This window comes from Leuciscus leuciscus (genome assembly GCF_965113295.1).
Source record: "Leuciscus leuciscus genome assembly, chromosome: 25".
In the NCBI taxonomy this organism is placed as follows: domain Eukaryota; kingdom Metazoa; phylum Chordata; class Actinopteri; order Cypriniformes; family Leuciscidae; genus Leuciscus; species Leuciscus leuciscus.
Window position 1 is genome coordinate 9,095,527 of NC_138724.1, and position 22,662 is coordinate 9,118,188.

Consider the following 22,662-nt stretch of genomic DNA (forward strand, 5'->3'; position numbering starts at 1 on the left):
ACACAACGCCATGGGGTGGCACCAGAAAGTTCGACATAGACTGCTTCTGGAGTCTCCGTAGAGTCCACTTCCCACCAACACTCCATGGCTTAGGACTGTCACAGGGTATTCACAGGGCTTGCCAAGTTCATCGTAGCTCAGCTTGACCACTGGACGGGTGACTCTTTTTGAACGCTCAACTTGTTCAATCTCAGCTTGAGTGTCCGGATAGGAGTTGACGTCTGCTCTCTCTTCTAGAACGTTGACTTCTGGATCAGCGTTGGGAGGCAGGTTTGGAAGATCATTGACCACTGGCTCTATCTCAGCCGGGTCTTGAGCTTGTCTTTCAGGTTCGGTGACGATTGGCTTGGATGGCTTTGTGGACAGTTCTGGACATGTCAGCAACTTGTCCCAGTCTAACTCAACGGGTCTTGGCAGGTATACTTCGTCGTACTCTAATTCTGAGGACACGTCTTCATCGTGGTTGTTTGTCTGTACCGGTTCTTTTGTATTTTGCTGAAAAGCTCTGGTCACAGGTCTTCGTTGTGGCCCCACTTCCCTTCCGTCAACAGGGAGTCTCACCAGATAACCAATGGGTAACAGGTGATTACGATGAATAGTCTTTTCTGCTCCCATGCCTCTCTCTGGCTTGATCTTGTAGACAGGTAAGTTGGGTAGCTTCTCCATAACAATATATGGTGAGGATCGCCACTTGCATTTCAATTTGTGCTTGCCTGTGACCCCAAAGTTTCTCAGTAGCACTCTGTCGCCTTTTTCAAGGACTTGTTCTTTGACATGCTGGTCGTGTGCTTTTTTGTTTCTTTGGTGGTTCTTGTCTGACGATTCTGTTGCAAGACTGTAGGCTCTTTGGAGATCTTGCTTGAGCTTAGCAACATACTGAAGATAGGACTTTGTCTTTTGGTTGTCCTCAGTCACGCCAAAACAGATGTCTACCGGTAAGCGAGCTTCTCTGCCGAACATTAGCAGGTAGGGCGAATAACCAGTTGCATCGTTCTGAGAACAGTTATAGGCGTGGACCAACTGACTGATCTTTTGACTCCATTTTTGTTTTTGCTTTGGATCAAGTGTGCCAAGCATTGACAATAGCGTACGGTTAAATCTTTCTGGTTGCGGATCTCCCTGAGGGTGGTAAGGCGATGTTCTTGACTTACGTATACCCAACATCATCAGAAGGTCTTGGATCAGTTTGCTTTCAAAATCGCGGCCTTGATCCGAATGTATGCGGGCAGGGAGTCCGTAGTGTACAAAGTAGCGCTCACACAGTATCTTGGCAACAGTGACCGCCTTCTGGTCTTTGGCTGGAAAAGCTTGGGCATATCGAGTAAAATGGTCTGTCACTACAAGGATGTTGGCGAAACCTTGGGAGTCTGGCTCAAGTGATAGAAAATCAATACAGACGAGGTCTAGAGGGCCTTGGCTGGTGATCTGTTTTAAGGGAGCAGCTCTCTGAGGAAGGGCTTTGCGAGTGATGCATCTGCCGCAGTTCTTGATATACTGCTCAACCTCAACTCCCATTTTCGGCCAATAGAACCGATTTCTGATAAGTTCGATGGTCTTGTCCATGCCCAAGTGACCGGACTCATCATGCAGAGATCTCAGGACCATCGGGACATACTCTCTGGGCAGTACCAGCTGTTTTACCTCAGTTCCATTTTTCTCAACCTTTCTGTAGAGCAGGTTGTTTTGAATGAACAGCTTGCTTGCTTCTTTGTTCAACAGGACAGAAATTGGATTGTCGGAGCTGGTGAATGATGGACCACCACGAAGTGACTGTTTGACTGGAGCGATAGTAGAGTCAACATCTTGAGCGGTGACCAGGTCTTTGTGACTGAGCTGACTCAGAGAACCGAGATCCAACCGAACTGGGGAGGCGAAACACTCTGGTATACCATCAGGTGACACTCCAAGTGACTCAGCAATAGTGGTGGAATCTGTCGGAGTTTCACGGCACTTGATCTGCTTACACAGAGCTTGAACACTTTCAGTCGGTACGCTTTGCCAGCCTTCTTCTGTCGTTGGAAGAGGGTTGCGTGACAGGGCATCAGCGTCGATGTTGCTGCTACCAGGCCTGTACTGCAGTGTGAAATGGTACGTGGCGAGTGCTGAGAGCCAGCGGTGACCAGTCGCATTGAGTTTTGCAGTCGTGAGAATATAAGTTAGGGGGTTGTTATCAGTTCTCACGGTAAACTGTGCTCCATATAAGTAGTCGTGGAACTTGTCTACCACTGCCCACTTAAGTGCCAAAAACTCGAGCTGGTGCACTGGATAGTTCTTTTCGGATGCACTCAGCTTGCGACTGGCGAAAGCCACAGGTCTCAAACCCTCGGGGTACTCTTGGTTGAGTACAGCGCCAAGCCCATGAAAACTGGCATCAATGTGAAGTATGTAAGGTTTGGTGGGGTCGGAAAATGCCAGCACCGGTGCGTTTGTGAGGCAGTGAATGATCTTTTGGAATGCCTCTGAACATGACTGGTCCCACCGGTCACCAAAAGGCTCATTGACTTTATAGTAGGTCTTGTCTGATGAAGAGGTAGACTTTCGCTTCTTTTGGGTGGGAGGATACCCTTTGCACAGCTCTGTAAGTGGTCGGACGATGATGGAGTAGTTTTTTATAAACCTGCGGTAGTAGCCGCAGAACCCCAGAAATGACTGCAGAGAAGGAAGGTCGGTTGGCTGCTTCCACCGCGTCACTGCTTCAACTTTGTCTGGGTCTGTGGCGATGCCGTTCTCAGAGACAATGTGCCCGACATAGGTGACTTGCGAGCGACAGAACTGGCACTTGTCGAGGGACAACTTGAGTCCAGCTTCTTCAAGACGAGCGATGACTTTGAGGAGTCTTTGCTCATGCTCTTGCAGAGTCTTACCGAAAACAATGAGGTCATCTAGATAGACGATGACTTCAAGCATGTGCATGTCGCCGACTGCCTTTTCCATGAGCCGTTGAAAGGTCGCAGGGGCCCCGGTGATCCCCTGCGGCATCCGCTCAAATTGGAAGAACCCCAAAGGACAGATGAAAGCAGTTTTTTCTTTGTCCTCCTCTGCCATTGGGATTTGATAATAGCCACTGCGCAAATCCAACACTGAAAACCACTTACTGCCGGACAAGCAATCGAGAGCGTCGTCGATACGTGGTACAGTGTACTGATCTGGGGTAGTTCTCCGGTTCAGGGTGCGGTAGTCAACGCACATACGAAGTTGACCATTCTTTTTACGTGCAAGGACAATCGGTGAAGCATATGGACTTCTTGATTCTTGTATAATCCCAGCCGCCAACAAACCTTGCAGGTGACGCCGAAGGTCATCCAAATCAGCAGGGGCAATACGTCGAGATCTCTCTCTGAAGGGAGTGTTGTCATTCAGACGGATGTGATGTTCTACCCCTTTAGCCAAACCGACATCCCATTCTTCAATAGAGAACACCTGAGAGTGTTTGGCCAGCTTTTGACTCAGCCTCTCTTTCCACTCTTTGCTGATGGGTGACTCACTGAAGTCAAACAAAGAAGGATCCATAGCTGGAACAGATTCGACTTTAAGGTTTGGTGCATCTGTCACCATATCAACGACGTGAAGGTGAGCGATCACGGTGCCCATTGGAATGGCAGTTTGCTTTAGAGACTCATTACGCAGGAGCACCAGGAAGTTGTTTGGATCTAGCATCTTGGAGAACAACACAGTTGGCTGGACAAGTACACTTGGAGGAAGAGCAGGGGAGTGGGCTCGTTCAATGATGAGTATGCTGTCTCCGATGTCTTGTTTTTCTTTAACTTTGCAGATAGCAACGTATTCAGTGCCAGGAGGGATGCTGAGAGGACCAGGCCCAGACCACTTAACTTCAGCCACAGGCAAGTCTTTGTTGCCTTTTATGGTCATCCCTGCAGGACCGGGTAAGTGTTTTTTCTCTTGAACTTGGATTTTGACTGAGTTGACGTTCTCCAGGTTTTCTTTCTTTGTTCTGGACTTGAAGGGCTGAACCCCCCTGACGTTTGTGCCGATCAGGACAGGTATAGTCTCGGAGCAACGTGGATCGGGGCACACCAGGGCCAGGACAGGGACAGACTTGACTTTGTTGGACTTAGACTTTTGTGGCAGCTCCAACTCAACCTGGATGTAACCTTTGTACGGGTAACTGCTCTCTGACTCACTTAGGCCCCAGATGGCTAGACCGGTCACAGAGTTTAACTGGATGTGTGACAGGTGTTTGGCATACCAGCTGTCGAAGATGATGGTAACCTGAGATCCACTGTCCATCAGCGCGGTGCAGGGGTTGCCATTGATCCTGACCTGAGCAGTGGAGGGCGGTCCCACGAGTCCCTCGGGCAAACTGTTGGTCTGTACATTTACCGCGCTTCTCTTGACACTTGCATTTGTGGTCTTGGTTCTTGTTTCGTTATCAGATTTGCGGTTCTGCTTGGACTTTCTTTGAGCTTGCAGCAGTTTCTGAATAACTTTGGGATAGTTCTCGGGAGAGGCACACGTGTTGGCAAAATGGCCGTCTTCACCGCAGCGATAGCAGAAGAAATCACTTGGATCTCTGGCTGTAGAAGGTCTTGGCTGCCAGGGTCTTGACTGGGTCTCTTGTGGGCAGGGCTCAGTAGCAGGACTGTACTTTGGCTTGACTGACATGACAGAGACTTGCTTTCGGAGCTTGACAACCTCTTTCTTTAAAGCCTGCACGTTCTTGTCTTCTGCGCTCTCTGCCGCCGGAGTGACTGAAAGCAGTGTGCTCGTCGAAAGGTGACTTGACATGGCGGCGGGGGCAGAGAGTTCACTTACTTGTGCTCTGAGTTGGTGTATTTCGGCTTTCAAATCTTTTAACTCTGTGTCAGAGGTCACAGTAGCACTTTTGGCGTAGACGGCTTTGGGTGGATGGAGTCTGCGACGTGAAGCTTCATGCTCCTCCTCCAGGCGTATCTCATTCAGCAGCTCGAGAAAAGTGGGAGGACTGTCTCTGCGGTCTCTCAATCCGAGATTTAGTATCATCATGTCAGACCTGATGGCCCCTTTAATGAGTTGGTCAAGACGGGCTTTGTCTGCCGCCGATGACAGTAGTCCACCCTTTTGGACAACTTTATTTAGGACTCTCTCAAGGCGTCTCAGGAACTCAGAGAGTTTCTCGTTGGGGTGTTGACACAACATTCTAAAAGCAAAGTAAAGTTCTTCACCGCTCTCGGGGTTGCCAAAGGTGGTCTCGATAATGTCAATGTAGTCCATCGAGGTTGCAGATGGGTTGTTGAAACGGACAGCTTGGAGGATTTCGAGTGCAGGACCCTTTGTACTTTCCATTATTCTCATTTTCTTTTCTCTTTCAGGGCGATCATATTCTTCAATCATAAGTCTGGCTTGTTCAACCCAGTTTTCCAACTGTTCTTCTCCCGGGGGTGTGGGCATGACCCCTGAGAAAATGCGCAGTCTTCTGTATAGATTGTTGTCACCGTGTGTGGGCTTGCTTGTCATTTGCAGGACATCACCAACTGCTCGAATGATAGCTTCAGGAGTGGACGCTTGAAGTGGGGAGAGAAAACTGGAATCTGGCAGCGGCACATTTTGTCCATCACAGGCGGCCTGAGCTTGGGGTTCCTCCTCTTGCTTAGAAGGTCCAACGATTCTCCAGGTCATAGCAAACCCCTCCGGAACAACATCAAGAGGAATGGCGTCTGCATTCACATTCTCCCTGCACTCACATAGCACAGTTAAACTTTGAGACTGTGGGTCATACATTCTTCCTCTCACCTTGACTCTCCCGAGTGCTTTGATAGTCTGCATCGTTTCTTCAATGAACCCAACTTCAGTTTCTGGAGGTACATCTTTAACTAGCAAGGCTTTCACCGGGTCTATGCCTTCTCCAAAACACCAGTTCTTCAACTGAGCCATCCCCACGGGTTGTGCGCTTACAGTGATCACTTGTCAGAACTAAATTTGGTAGGTTTTAGTTGTATTTTACCACAGATAAAGCTTAATTTGCGTTTTCTTGACTTAGGATGCTTAGTAGAACTCTACTTTTGCAGTTTTAAATTTTTCACAATAGGTAATCTTTAATATGGTTTTACATGTAGGTTAACAGCTAGCCAGCTTTTGGTTCTAAACAATTTTTTAAACAAACTATTTAAATCTCTGAGTCAAACTAAAGTTAGATCTGATTTAAAACTACTTTGGAACTAAATTTATCCCAGCGGTGCCTCCATTTTATTTATGTAGCACCCGTACAACCACTCTGTGAGTTACTTACTTGAGAATGGGGGTGCTTGGGTTCGGTGTAGTTCAGGTGGATACCACGAAGGTGCACCTAATAAGTGTCTAATGAGTTGTAAAACCTTTTGACAATAAAATATTTAAAATAATGAGACTCAGAGATAGTTTTTAGTTTAGCAAAAAAAAAGGGTTAATGCCCTAGTTTATTTAAATAAACGAATTTGGCAAATAGAATATAAAAGCTTTCCCCAAAACAAAATATCAACGAATATACAAAATAAATAACCAAAAAATTCCCCAAATACTTAAATGATAGCTTCGTTAAATTTAGCTAGAAACCTCAATAGTTTCAATCACACTAGTTACACCAGAATAACTGATCAAAAAGTTCCCATCCCTTATCTCTTTCCTAACAATTGAGAATACACAGAAAACTTTACAATAAACAAAAACTTCGCCACATGTCCTGAAACCAGTCTGAGCAAATGCAGTGGTGGGCCCACTCACACATACGCATTCACACACGTTTCAGTTTACTCACAGTACTGCTTTGAACGAAGGAAAAACACGTTGCAGGCCTGTGTTGGTCTTGCAAAACATTGAGTGCGCTGAACAAACACTTGCAACACATTGAGAGCGTGGAAATACTTCGGTCCGGATGCTCACGTGCAACGCGATTAACCAACAGGTCCGCCAACATAAGCACACCGTGGCTAAAGTTAGCTATCTCGGCTAACGTTACCTCTGATCACGCTTCCGCTCCTTCTCTCCCTCCGTCAGACGAGTCTTCGGTTTCGTTTCTCACTTAGTCGCTCGCTCAATAACAACCCGAGTCCGCGATCCTCTTATCTGAACACCCAGTTCAGTTTCATCGGCTTTACTCACTCTTTCTAACGTTATACTTTTCTCAAATGCGCCAGCATCCTCTGCTCCTCCCCGGTACCACGAGAAGAGAGCGAGGAAAAAGAAAAAACTTCCCGCACTCTCTCTCCCTTTTCCTCTTCCGGTCACGTGTATCTCTTTTCATCCCGGCAGCCAAACACTATTGACTATACAACGTTAATACCCGAATGACCAATAAAAATAACAACATGAAAACAATAAGAAGAGAGTAATAAAAGGCTTACTGTATTAAACCTCTGATAATATTATTTAGCTAAATAATATAAACTTTAAACTTTAATATTAATCACTGTCATGAAATAAAATCACAAACATTGATCTCCTTTTAATTATGTGAAATGAATTGATATTTCATTCTTTATAAATCAGTGCCTCCTATTATTTATTTAAAGTAAATAAACATTTACTTTTTTAATAGTCATGGGACTAGTTTTTTAGTAAGAGAGATTAATCGTAACCTACCCTGTTTCCATTACACTATAATACCCAAGTTTACCACTGGGCTACACAAATATAATAGACCTATCACTTCTGCCACTAAAGATTGCTTTATTATTAATATTCCTGATCAGTTTCATCATCTCGGCATCCCAGATAGCTTAGAAGAACTCGATATTGCGACAGAAACTTTGAACTCTCTCTTTTCCAGCACTTTAGACACAGTTGCTCCATTGCACTTAAAGAAGATTAAAGAAAATAGTCCAACGCCGTGGTACAACGAGCACACTCGGGGCCTTAAGAGAGCAGCCAGAAAAATGGAGAGCGACTGGAAGAAAACAAAACTAGAGGTATTTCGCATTTCATGGAAAGAGAGCTTGATGATAAACTAACGAAAATTAAAGCTTCAAGCCAATAAGTTTCCATGCAGCACAGCAGTAATAACTTTATGAACTTCTTCACTTATAAGATTGATAATATCAGGGAGAAAATCATAACTAGGCAACCGTCTACTACAGTATCGCATCAGGGAGTGGATTGTAGTCTCCCTAAGAAAAAATTTGATTCATTCATTACTATAGGAAAGGAAGAATTTTCTAAGTTTCCTAAAACATGCAAATGAGCTGCTGCTCCCACCACAGAGGGCGGAGCTACAACAGCCTGCACTCACACAGACATGCACTGAAAATTTCTAAAACGTTTAGCCTTTTATGTTCAAACCGGATTCAGACAATGATGGAGAGACTCAAGTAGAGGTGACAACATGTAGAATGCAACAGGACGTTTCTGAATGGTTAGTTGATGAGTTTATGTAGCTTATGTGTAGTTATCTTCTAGTCATTGATTAGCAAATTCTGTCTTAATAATCTAGAAATCGTGTTCAGGGGGCGGGGTTTATGTACATTTTAGTGTTGGTGATGTCACTAACCCTGGAGGAATGTCGTGTAGTCCCAACCAGCCGTTTGTTGTAGTCCTTAAAAAGTGATTTCTCTAAAAGCAAATATCTCCCTTTGCTTTGAACTTTGAGCATTGTAACTTTGCAGATGTTGTTTATGCTCAAACAGCAATATTACACACTAATTAAAGTTAAAAAGTGAAATCATAATCAACCACCCCTTTAAAAATCACAATACGTATGGTATCAGCACCCAAGTATCGTGATAGTTTCGAATCAGGAGATAGGTGTATCGCATATCCACACCAAACTCAACACAAGCGTTAACGACAAACGACAATGAGAACAGAAAACAAAGGCAGATAAATACTGAGGCAAACAAGGATAATAATGAAACAGCTGGGCAGAATAAACAAAATCATATCAGTTACCATGCCAACTAAAGACTGGCGGGGACTAGAACAACGGAGAATGAATAGAAACAAACTAAAAGTCCATGAAAAGGAAACTAAGAAAAAAATAACTGAAAATATGTTAGATTACACCCCTCCCGGAAGGCACAACTTTAGAAACCACAGAAAAGATGAGGGAGGGTGGGGGCTTTGGAGGCAGATGAGTGGATGGTGAAGGGATGGTGAGAGCAGGCAGATGAGACCAATGACGGAGGAAGAAACCATGTTTGAGATGATGGGAGGAGCCAAGTGACGTCAGGACGATAGCCCACAATGGAGTTGATGGAGGGAGGAGCCATGGTGGCTGATGACACCGGGTGGACGACAGACAGCAATGGAGCCATAGGTAGTGGAGCCCAGATCGCAGACTGAGATCCAAGGGAGTGATGGGACGCTGATGACCTGGACCTCCGTGACGGAGCCACAGCTATGACCCCCCAAGATGGAAGTGCGGAACCAAAGGGCAGAGGTTCAGCTGGAGCGACTGAGAGCTTGCAGGACCTGAGAGCACCGGACGGTCCGCAAGTCCGCAGTGGAGGCATGGTGATGTCCGACCCAGGTGGAGCCAATGGTATGAAGGAGCCCGGCTCAGCCGAATGGCCAATGGTCTACGATCAAGCATAGCGTTAGTTCTGACAGGTCATGTCATTCAAGATTGCTAACGTTTTTCAGGAGCTAATTCCCTCCTCCATCCCCAGCTCCTCCTCTCGTCCAGTCAGGATTTGGCATTCTGATTCCCCTTTGAATCAGACTAAATTCTCGAATTTAGGGGGGTAAATGCACTCCTGCTCTTATCCATGCTAGGCTACATAGATGCGCAGGGAGTTCTTGCCCAGAACAGAACTATACCACCAATCCAAACTGTATGCTAATTGTCGATCGTCTTTGATGATAGTGGTCCTGACAGAACTGCCATCGAGGTAGGAAGGAGTGCAGACGTAGGAGTCAGGACGATGGGTCGAGGTGGAACAGAGCTTTCTGAGGTTGGAGGTGGAGCCGCGGGATCATCACGCCCAGGAGGAATAGGCTCCCAGCAGGTCTGCGGTGTAACCACGCCACTGAGAGGAGGATCTGAGGGACTGATGGGGGACAATGACGACTGGGTGGCAAGTTTGGCTGAGGACTGAGGATGAGAGTAGAGAGCAGCACAAAAACCAACAAAAAAACAGAAGACTCCTGATCACAGTTGTAGTGGTGGTGGGAAAGAGAGGCTGGGTGGGGTCAACAGGACTGAAGAAGATGGTGCACATTCTGGCAAGATCAAGGGACACAAGGAATTCCTCTCTCCACACTCATATAAACTGTTCAGAAAGTCCCGCCCGATACTCACTCTCAGGCTGTGGTCTGGATCAGGGGCAGACACTCTCCAGACACCAGATGAAGGCCTCCCTTATTAGTCCTTTGATGCCCGGGAGGTCTAATGGGTGGTAATCATAGACTGTAAAAAAAAAAAGATGGATGACACACCTTCATTCTTTATTCATTGTAGTAAGTGAAGCCACCAGTGTCCCAATATGGCGCTGACATCTTGAGCCTCGAGTAGTGAGTGCGAAGCGCCTCGATATCAAGGGCCTACACTTCTGCAGAATCGGTTAGTACCGTTTATGTAGGTGTTAAACAGTTATTGAAATGTAGAAATTAAAGTTTAAGCTCCAATCTCCTCCCAAAGATCCTGAAAAAAGTCTGTTGGCGCATCAGTGATCAGTCATGATGTCACAGCCCTGTTTTTATAGCATCAAGCAACTAACTAAAACCAAACTTATACCAAACCAAAACTTAGCATAATAAAAACCTGAAATGACAGAAACCATCTTTTGAAAAACATTTTGAAGTGTAATTCGATTGTTTAGTTCGTCTCACGTTCAATATGTTACATAGAGAGCGCGGGGTTTATAACCTATACTGGGACCAACCACCTGGGGGCGATCGAGATGCTTTGGCTTCACTTTTTAGGACTCATGTGGCAAGCTTGGTGGTAATAGTTGGCACCGATCCAAAAGAGAGACTGGTCTGTACAGCGAGCTGACTGAAATGAAGTGTGAAATCCAATAACGGAAGCCCCTCCTGACTAACGCGGCGAATCTCGCTATGTAATCCATTTATCATTGTCTGGTCGGTTGTTCTGTCTTCTTGTGTGCTAAGCGTGGTGTAAACAGGAACACGATATGGATGAATAATATAAAACAGACTTCAGAAAGATATCCACACCAAACTCAATGTAAGTGTTAACGACAACCTAAAATGACAACTGAAACGACAGACAGATAAATACTGAGGCAAACAAGGAAAATTAATGACACACCTGGGCAACTGATCTGTTTTTGAAGAGGTTTCCCTAGAGCTTCTGATTCTAGTCTTGATCTTGGAGGGTCTGGTCTCGTCTCAAACTGCCACTGCAAGGGAATCATTGTCATTGTTGTGCCAGTTCTGCACAGGACAGGACCCTTGGGATGGTACGTCCTAGCTAATTTCTCTTGTTACATTACATATTATTCTAAAGGTCCGGCATAATGTTACTATCGAGACATAATATTACTATCAAAACTTGATTAGAATAGAGCAGATGGGCAGAAGTGAAGGATATCTGCAGTCACTGAGGTAAATGAAAGAGGCAAATGATGTTCCAAAGCAATAATATTCTAACAAACTTCATTCATCAATGAACCAAGAAGAAATCAACAGAGAGTTAGAATGTTCTTGATAGAGTTTCTGTGAGTTAATTTTGAGCTGATCACTTCATCACTTCAAACTGAATGAATGTGTGGAGGATATTTCAGACATTTAGTGCTATTGATTTCAGTGTTGTTTATAGATTTCAGTGTTGCTTTCCGGCAGTTAATAATTTCAATCTGTAGAAAAAAACACTCAGGCAAAAGTCAGTCATGAGGGTAAATTTTTACTGAAAATGTAACTATGTAGTGTATTTATTTTTTTGTTAAAATTAATTAATAACATATTTTATCTCTATACGGTACTTATATTAAAACAGTCATATTTTACCATGGGATTTTTTAAACAAATTGTGTAGCTCCATCGACTTTCAAAAAATAATAATAATTGAAAAAATATATAATAAATAATTATATATAAAAAAAACCTACTTTTTCAAACTCGTCTTTGACAGTTTGTCCAATCTTCACCAAAATTGAACCATATCATCTTCAGCCAATTGCGACAAAAAAGTAATGGAATTCAAGTCGATCCTTACAACTGTTTGCAATCGTGATTTTTAAGTGCTAAATCACAACGCTACACAAACCGTCAGGCAAAACCTAGCATATTTGGTATCATCGGACTCGGCAAGGATTCAGGAACCTAAGGTGATGACTACAGTGAAAATAAGTCAACCACACCCAGAGTTATAAGCATTTGAAAATTGTATTTTGCCACTAGGTGGCGCTGGTTCAAAACTTCTCAAGCTTTGTACTGGTGACCCATACAGAGTTGTATGGTACATAATGATATGATCATGCATTCATAAAATACAGCATTTTGGTACAAAATTCTAAATGGCCGACAACTAAAATAGTCGATATGGAAAAATGTGATATCACGAATATAACGAGATCACTTTTATGATTTTTGGACAAACCGTTTAGAAGTTATAAGCAAATATAGCCATTTTCGTATATCTCCAGACCAGTAGGTGGCGTTGCGCCAAACGCAGCATGTAGCCTCAGGTCATGCTTGTGATGACATATACCTTTTTGTCGGCATTGTCTGGAGATGATCTGGTTCAATTAAAATCAGAGCAACGGCCTAAGAGGAGTTCGAAAAAGTAGGTTTTTCTGAGAATTCAAAATAGCGGAATGGCTTATTTTGTTTCCAGCCCTTATGGTTAAAAAGTTATTTGCATCAACATGAGTGAAACTTTGGACAGTTGGTGGCGCTAGAGGAATTGAGTTGGAGACTCCACATTTGCTCTGGTGACTTTTCAGACTGTTCTCTATCACTGTGCCAAATTTCATAACTTTCCCGCAAACTGTTCTATGGGCTGCCATAGACCCCTAATAATAATAGGAACGCCAACAGATACAATAGGTGCCTATGCAGTGCTTGGCCCCTATATTCTTGCTTTATTTCAGACCCTTTGGTCCATATCACAAAGTTAAAAAAATATATATTTATGTATACATAGAAAATGGGATTTTTTAAATAGCCCATATATATATATATATATATATATGGTCTTTTGGCCGTATTGTACACTAAATATTTAATACATATATTATATAGAAAATCATACTTCATATTTCTAAAAAGGTTATTGTTCTGTACAACTGATATTTTCTAATTTTTCAATAAAGAATTTCTTTATAATTTCCCCCCCTTTTTAGAGTTAAATTTGAACATTGCTGCTACTGTACATAAAAAACAACTGATAATCTTACTCATATATGCTGAAAGACTAGAATTGTACACTGTATATTTACAACCAGATTTTAATTTATAAAATTGAAGTGTTTATCATTGTGACAACATGCCCTGATATACGTTTTCTATATTTGTCATATTTGCCTAGTCGCTATAATATCTTATCAGCAGGATTTGCACAACGATGAAATCTACACACACTCCATGCACAGATAAAAATAAACAGCATTTTCATCAGCCAAGACATAACAGAAGCATGTTAACATGAAGATTACATTATTTTGTTACACGCTCTTGCCCCATAATAATGACAGCCTGCGGGCTGAGACGTCAAAACTAGACGGACAGTGGACATGTACATGCCTGTCGGACAGGCTGCAAGTGGACAGACCATCATTCCCAGAATTCAGTGCTCATCCATCAGTGCTCAGCGCTCTCTGCCTGTCTTGTGTCACATTTGTATATACAACTTTATCTGCATGCATACAGTAATATTCAGTAAAGCAATATTGCAAATCTCAACTTGATTATTTGTCATAAAAAATTTAATAAAAAAATATATATTATCGCCCAGCTCTAATCTTATAAATGTGACTACATACAAGACACAAAAATATTAGGATATTATAAACATTAATGTCATGATTTTCTGTAAAGCTATAGCTGCTTTAATGCAATGTGTATGAGCTACAGAAATAAATGACTTGATTTTTTTTTTTTTTTAAATGAACATTTTATGAAATTTATGATAACATACAGTATAATATGATCCATACCAGTATTTTTTGTCTGCTTTGGAGCCTGACAAAAGTCTGTAAACAGTGGTTTTATGGAAACTAGTAACATTAAGGACGGGAGAAGGAACAGCACACAGGTCAAGAACAACATTATATTTGTTGATATCCGGATGTTGATATCCGTTTAAAAGCAGATCACAGCATGTCTTGCATCCTCCACATTAGCATGATCGATAGTCTCTGTCTCAGACTTTCTGCATATTGATTATTTAGTATAACAATTAAGTCCCTTAAATGCTATTGAGCCTGAACCTCTTTAGATAAACACAATTCCACTTCACCACTTAAAAACTTTAGATATGTGACAGTTCTCTCAGGTAACAAAGTAGCAATTTAGCTCATGCATTAGCAATATTCAAAATAGACAATATGAAGAAACATTTGTCATCTGTGTCACATTTCACCCCAAAGTCAAAAGAAGAAAAAAAGAAATTATAATTTGTGTTAGGAAAATAACGAAATTAATCCATAAAGAAATGTATTTTTAGCTATATATAAACCCTTCAAGACATAACTACTATGAGCTTGTAAATTAATAAAAAATATCAAAAAGCTAATCAATAAAACACTGGAAATCAATCATGGCTAATTTAAACAAATACTTAACTGATTATCAAAACAGTTAGTTGCAGCCCTAAAAACAAATCATAGTAAAAGCACAAGCACAACAGCTTTAAATGTGTTACCCAAATTACCCTCTTGTTAAATTCAACATGAAGATGAACAGAGAATTACCAGATTCTTGTGATGATGAGTGTCCTGGCCATTTCCCCAACTCAAAGCTTTCCGGCCCTTTGCAACAGTCCGACGGGATTGGCTGAAGCTGCATCTCTTTTGCAAACTATTTTCAAGTCCCTACCACTGACGTTTGTTCATTGTGATGTTTTAGTGTAATATTCAGCAGAAAGCTGGTGCCAGTTATGAGCCCACAGTGATGTTTATCAGTGCTGTGTCATGATCCAGCTCAGCAACCACACATGGGGTGGAGTTTTATATACATTTGCAAAAAGTTACAGTCACTGTAATGTAACAGTATTCCGGATCTGACAACAATCTCCTATAACAATCTCCCATAAATAATGTAATAGGTAACATACAGTAGTTCTGTTATTGTTTACTGTGCCTTAAGTGCTATAGTTTGAGTGCAGCTGCTGTCTGGCTTCACTTCAGTCTAAAAGTGCAGTGATTATGAGTCCTACACATGGGTTCACAAGGGTTCCCTTTATTCCCTTATTCTAAATCTAGAATAAACACACTTTGACCTAGCATACAAATAACACATGATCAACTTCTATAATTCAATGTTAGGCTGCATAGATTTGGTCAGTCGGAACCGGGAACACTTCCCATAAATCCTGATGTAGCCTACTCGTTTCATCATAAGAAGGATGGCGTCTACGCTAATATTAGTCTCTCTGTTTAGCCGAGGTTTACCGCAGTCCGCCGGATCCAGGCCGTATCCGGATCTGATGAAGGACCTGCGCCTGGACACGATGACAATGCAGTCCTAAAGTCTCAACCAGTCCCTCCCCTGTGAAGGTCTCCTTCCCTTCCCTTTACCTTAGTACAGATAAAACGCTGTCAATATAGTTCCGGTTCACATGGATACGCGGATAATGGATAATTCTGTATTATGAATTTTTAAGGCCAGACAAGTTACAACAAATATATTCATATATTCAATATATTCATTATATTATTACAATATATTCATATATATATATATATATATATATATATATATATATATATATATATATATATATATATATATATATATATATATATATATATTCAAACGTGCATACCTATAGACTGAACACGTAATATGCATCTGCACGCCGTCAGCGTTTTCACAGATTCGCGTTTTGGAAGTTTACGCTGATGGTAACGTTTTTCAACGCTTGCTCCTTGGAACCAATTTCAAGGTTTGCGTCCTCGAGACACCAGGCACTGTTGTTGTGCGAACGAGCGGCCGGAGCGCGTTAAGGGTTTTCTGTTAGAACGGTGTCGTGTTAGCGGCCCCTAAGTTAATAACTAATGATCGTTGCAATGGAAGTGAATCAATCAAAACTAACTTTGACTGGACAATAACTTTATTCTAGAGCTGCTGTAAAGCCACAACAATCTCTGTCACTTTAATTTCCTGTTATAAAAGCTTCTGTAAAGCTGCTTTGAAACAATCTACATTGTTAAAAGCGCTATATAAATAAAGGTGACTTGACATGATATTTACCATCTGAATGGAAAAGTCTGTCAGCTGTTTATTATCATGTTCATTTTTGTACCTTTCGTCCCAACAGCAGGGGCACCTTTAACCCCAAATACCGTACGTTTACATAAATTATTGAAAAACGTAATATTGAAATTAATTATTTACATAAACTGTTGCTTCATTCAATGAGATTGAACAAAACTGAAAATCATTGAGAAGAACTTTGTCTCAAAATATAGGCTATACAATAATTTAATCAATTCTCATTTGCTACATAAATCTAAAAAACATTAAATATTAGATAAAATTTGTGCAGAATCAACTTTGCGTTTCTGTTTGTGATCGCATCAAGGATCAGCTAAATTTCCACGTGCATCATCAAAAGCAGTTGTTAAATTTTCACATTCTTTGTAACCATGTTACTGTATTGAGCAATCATGTTCATTCATTCATTCATTCATTCATTCATTCATTCATTCATTCATTCATTCATTCATTCATTCATTCATTCATTCATTCATTCATTCATTCATTCATTCATTCATTCATTCATATGTTGTAGACTATACCCTTGCCACAGCTAAACTACGGTTACCATGCAATAACAATGGTACAGTTTTGTTCGGAATTTCCTTGTACGCTATAGCTTTCCACAAACTAGCATATCAAGCAGTCACTCCCCACAAAACATCTATTTGTACCGAATACTATGGTATTCCGATGTTTTTGCTTTTTTATTATTATCAAGGTAATCAGTCAGTACCGTGGTTTACAGTATCAAAGTGTAAAGGAACTACACTATCAATATACAGTGGTAGCGTGCACGTTTATCATAATCCTGATGATTTCAGTATGTCATCCTAACAACTTCACTTTCAACTCCACAATGGATGTTTCCTGCAGTATTCATGAACTTTTATGTACTGGAGTTGATGATAGTTTATAAAGACTCTTGAAACACTAGCTGTTGTTGAAGATAGGCTACAAACTGAATATCAAACAGGTTTTGCTTTCAGTATTCCATCCTTAAACATTTATGTTAATAGGAGAACATCAGATCATTTGTCAGTATACACAGTAGAGATGATGGCAATCGCAACAGCATTACAGTGGATAGAAGAGATACAAATACATTTTTTCTTTTTCTTTGTTTCTTTTTTTTACAGATTCATGTTTGGCATTAAAGTCACTGCAGTCATTCACATCTCACAGTAGACAGGATATAGTTAATGAGATATATGAAAATCTTTATAGATTTAAGAATATGAACATAATGATAGCCTTATGTGGATAAGAGAGTATATTTCTTTATCTCAAGAGAACAGAACTGATTGAGAGTAGATCTATCTATCTATCTATCTATCTATCTATCTATCTATCTATCTATCTATCTATCTATCTATCTATCTATCTATCTATCTATCTATCTATCTATCTATCTATCTATCTATCTATCTATCTATCTATCTATCTATCTATCTATCTATCTATCTATCTATCTATCTATCTATCTATCTATCTATCTATCTAATGGGTAAACTCTGGTCCACACTCCAATTCAGTAGATGGCGATAATGCACCTTAACGTTAATGCCACTCGCTATATAACCGAAGAAGAAGAAGAACTTCACTTTCAGCTAAACTAATATTACATTTATTTACACACCAAAATCAAAAAAAACATATGTCGGGAGCCGTGAGAAGGAGGTTTGCTGAAGATTATATTAGTCCGCTAGTGTGGTGAACGTTATTTATCAGTAGCGGTAGCTGGCTAAAGTAACGTTAGCTCTGCACAGCTTTGTTTACAGTGCTAGCTCTGTTCAGCTTTGCCTTTGACAGTGGCTTTATATCAGCATAGAAAAGCTTTGAAACTGTAGAGTTCATCTTAGCGGCCTGGCATCGTCATATGTGACCTCAGATTTACTGAAAGAGTTGTGTTTGTCCCTGTGCTACTACATCAGTATGGGTATGTGTTTACCCTGTCTGAGTGGAGCTGGAGATGATGGAGTAGTCACACCAGACCCTGTGAGTACTTTTTATATATGTATGCGTTCATTTACATTACATCTGTAACTGTGTTCATCTTTCAAGTGTTATCATTTCCTAAACAGCCTAAACGGAACGCCAACTTCGTTATAATGGTACTGAGTGACATGATTATGAATGAGAATATAATGACCTGCACATTTTGTGGTCGTGAGGATAAAACGATTTTTTATTACTATTATTTATTATTTTTTTGTTTGTGAAATACTCTCATGTAGTTAACCCCACTGTTATACTTTAACTTACATACTTTCAGCAAGTATGTGGAATATGTCCTCATTTCTTTATTTTTGTTTGTTTGTAAATAAAGTTACATACTCTCACTTTTTTTATTATTTTATTTTATTATTATTTAGGCAGACTAACTTTTGAAATATCTTTGTTTAACTAGGTCTAGTAATAAAATAAATAAATAATGTGACCGGTTCCTGAATGAATAGGCTACTACTGATAATGTTTAGTCTGTTTTTTCCTGCTTGTCAATGTTGTCCATTTGATTTATTTACTTTTAATGAATATGTTTTTAAATCATATCTATTTTAATTTTATTAAGTTATTTGTGCAGGATCATTTCTGTTTTGTTGGAGAGAGAGAGAGAGAGAGAGAGAGAGAGAGAATATATAATGATAGTTTGTCGGAAGTATAGAAGCTTCCTATGCAGGCTGAACATGTGTTAGCTTTTCCTTCAGTGTCTGCTACAATTCATTAATAATACATTGTATTCAAATGATTTTATATTTGTAAAGATTTGGGTCTCACTTTTGTTATTTTTGGAGCTTTTCAGACGTTCAGGTGATTTTGAAAACATTTATTTTTCACAGGAGACAAGGAGAAGACAGCTAGCAGAAGCTGCAGAGAAGAGACAGAAAGAGGTTTGATTTTGAAACTTTTTTTTAAGTTAAACATTATATGATTATATAGGGGAACGTGTATATTTGTTACCAGTTTTATCAGTTTAGTGTAAACTTAAATAGTCCTTTATCCTGACCAATACATTTACAAGTACAAATATTCCTTAAAAACTGCTTTCATGAGAAACGACTGTTCACAAACAACCATTTTTTCAAGCACTTTATAAAAGAGCTTTTGTTAGATTCATGCATTAATCAAATTGAGCTGAAAATGACCACAAAATGGGGTTGAAATACCTTGTCTTCGAAATACTATTGGTGAATTTTGCTTCAGTAGAGTTCTACTATTATTTGTGGATCAGAACAAACTCAGGATTTGACCACTTATAATGGAGTCCTGTCATCATCACCAGCTCTGACCCCAGTTGTTCGTCACTGACGCATTACACATTTACAGCCACAATGACAATATAAGATCAAATTCATAACACTGATAGTCTAACAGGTCTCAGCAGCACCACACTGTATATTCATTACTATAACAGGGCTTGACATTAAACCTTTTCATGTGCTTGTCCTTCAGACAAGTAAATCTGTCATTTACTTGTCAGAGTAAAAAAGTATTATTATTTATTTTTTTGTAAATATAATTTATTGTAAAGTAATACCTGTATATATAATTTTCCATACACAGGCATCACTTTACAACAAATCTGTTTTGTTATCCTCTTCGTTACTGTTATACTCATCCTCTCATTATACAATCCTGCTCTACTTCTTACTGCTTTTATTCATTCATCTTCAACCTTTCAAGGAAACAAATATCCAAGAAAGAGAAATAGGGATCCCATTTTAGATCCTTTTTAAACACCCAGTGTTTTATGGTGTAGTGATTTTAGTTTCGCCATATGTAATTGGAGGGCCATTTCACTGTCTCTCAGAGGTTTAAGGGAAAGCATAGAACTGCTAAAGCGTCACGGTAAGTACACGTCCTCCTCCTCCTGTCCTCCTTCCACACTTCTGGACGCATCCCACCGCTGAAACACATGACACTGATTCTCCCTGCTGCTGGAATCTCATTATGCTTGTGGCCGTACAGTTCTTTTTTCTGTGATTATCATTAACAAAGTCCCATTACCTCTGTTACTGAATTTATTAGTATTATAAAGTTTGACTCGTGAAAAGGTTCATTTTGAGTTGACGTGAGTCAGTGAGTTGTTAACAAAAGAACCACTTCGATTCAAATTGAAGAACTATTGCAAGACTACAACTATGATACTACCACGAGCTCTTTATACAACACAGATTGTTTCAAAAGCAGCTTTACTGTGATCAGCAGGAACATAATGATTCAATGATACAAACCGAGTTTGTTTCGGCTGTAGAGCAGATCTAGATTAAAACTGTCATTGCATAAGGTCAGTGATGGCATTGGCTAGTTATATTTCATTGTCTGGTGTTATAGTTTTAGTTTTTGCACACTCTGTACTCACATTCCCAGCTTGTCTGAGGTGCACCCTGATTCAGCACGTGAGCACTGAATAATATCACACACTTCAACTACTAGTTCATGCTATGATTCATTTTTGAAATTTGCTTTTGTTCTTACTCAATAAATCAAGTGTTTGGGTAACAAGTATGGTGTGGTAGCAGTATTTTGTGTGATCTTTGTGTAGATTACCTACAGAGGTGTCAAAAACCCAGAAGCCTTGGAGAGGAAAAAGAAGAAACAGGAAGAAACCGAGAAACAGACCATGAACTCTGTTCCTTCTGGAGGCGGGGGGCTAAGGGTAACTTATTCATTCATTTATTATAGTTTTTGCATAGCACGAAGTAATTTTAATCAAAAGTCTGTATCACTTCTGTAGACTTTAATTTAAAATACAACATACAATTATAATTATATTTTGACACATGTATCAATATTAATTTTTAGATTTTCATTTTACTGTTGGCATCAGGTTTTTTTAAATCCAATGATGCATTAAATTGATCAAAAGTGACATTAAAGACATTAATAATGTTACAAGAGATTACATTAAATGCCGTTAATTTTATTTTTCCACGTTTTCAACATTGATAATAATAAGAAATGTCAAATCAGCATATTCAACTGATGCGACACTGAAGACTAAATAACTTATATAAAAATAGTTTCAGGATCCAGGGTTTAATTAAAAACATTGTATTACTTTTATTCTAGAAAATAAATTCTCCAAAGGATTTTAGCCAACCTGAAATAAATACATAAAAATACATTTCTAAAATAAATTGAAAATATTTGATATAATATTTGAGTCGGACAACCTTTTCTGAAGGTTAAGGACCTTCTTTTACTGATATTTGATGCTATTTCCCCACTGAATGAAGAGAAGTAAGATTATTTTAGTGTTCTCTTCTCTTCTTCTCTTCTTCTCTCCAGTGGCAGGTTGGCTAACACAGGCTGAAGGGAAGATCACTGGTGTGTCTACATTGGGGATCAACCTTGAACCTTCATCTGCAGTATTTCCCGCTGACTTGAGAGATTCTTAAAACTCTTTGTGCTTTCTTTCTTTATTTTGAAGTGTACACTAGCCAGGGGAGTTTGCATAGAGACTGCCAAGCTCTTGCACAAAGCTAATCCTCCAGCTCTTCTGATTCGCCAGAGTGCATCCAGGCCACGCCTCTTTAATGCCAAGATGGGCTAGCTAGTGGGTTACTGGGATACCGAGTTTAGCTATTAATGTTTGTTTTTTTTCACAACCTATTCCGTTTATGTTCATGCATCATTTTCACAGACGCAGCTTTTGTACCAATGTGCTCTCTATTTTTGACGTTTTTAATTTTAATACACATTTATACAACTGAAAAGCATGTTTTATATTGGATTTTGGGTCATTTAATCCATATCTAGCCGTTTATATTTAAGCATCAGTTACCAGTGTGTTTTGGTTTTTAAGCTCATAGGATTTTTCAGTGAACAAGTGGGAAATGTTGTGTGATATTTAAGAGTGAAGTTAAACATTAATGAATGATATTCTGTCAGTTAGCACTTTCACTGCCTGTTGATTGTATGACTTGCTGAACCAAGTAGAATGTGCATTACTTTATCTTATTAGACCTCAATTACTCACCCTTTCTGAAGGGCTTTGGTTGTCTAAAGTTAAGAAAATCTTAACTTGCATTTAAACTCAACATCCATATTTCTGGGCTATGCAACAGTGACATGACATATGATATGACTTGTCAATTATGTAGCAGCCTGAGCTATTGTGATTAGTGTGAAATATATTGTATCCATAGGAACTCTGAGTGAATTCTTCATATATTGCCTTTGATGCATTTCTTTTTAAGAAGCGGTTTATGTTACGGTTTAAATTAGTTGTTACCTCTGCCTACAGCAATCACAGCCTGTGCTTGTGACAGGGAAATCGGTTTGCACCAAATAATCAACAGAAATATCTTCCCAGGTGTCTTTCAGAATGGGATAGTAATGGATTTTTTTTTTGTTCTTCTTTTTTTA

The 22,662-nt window shown here is 40.0% G+C and overlaps 1 protein-coding gene across 2 annotated transcripts; it reads left to right on the top strand.

Moving 5' to 3' along the window:
- The first annotated feature begins 17,866 nt into the window (after nt 1-17,866).
- svip (small VCP interacting protein) lies at nt 17,867-22,658 on the top strand. Of its 2 annotated transcripts, XM_082160575.1 has the most exons (5): nt 17,867-18,288; nt 19,131-19,181; nt 20,102-20,139; nt 20,837-20,950; nt 21,583-22,658. In XM_082160575.1, the coding sequence occupies exons 1-4, from the start codon at nt 18,226-18,228 to the stop codon at nt 20,916-20,918; spliced, it is 234 nt and encodes a 77-aa protein (XP_082016701.1). In that variant the 5' UTR covers nt 17,867-18,225; the 3' UTR covers nt 20,919-20,950; nt 21,583-22,658. The 2 variants fall into 2 exon arrangements, with proteins under 2 accessions (XP_082016701.1, XP_082016700.1); XM_082160574.1 differs by lacking the exon at nt 20,102-20,139.
- Nucleotides 22,659-22,662: the final 4 nt, after the last annotated feature.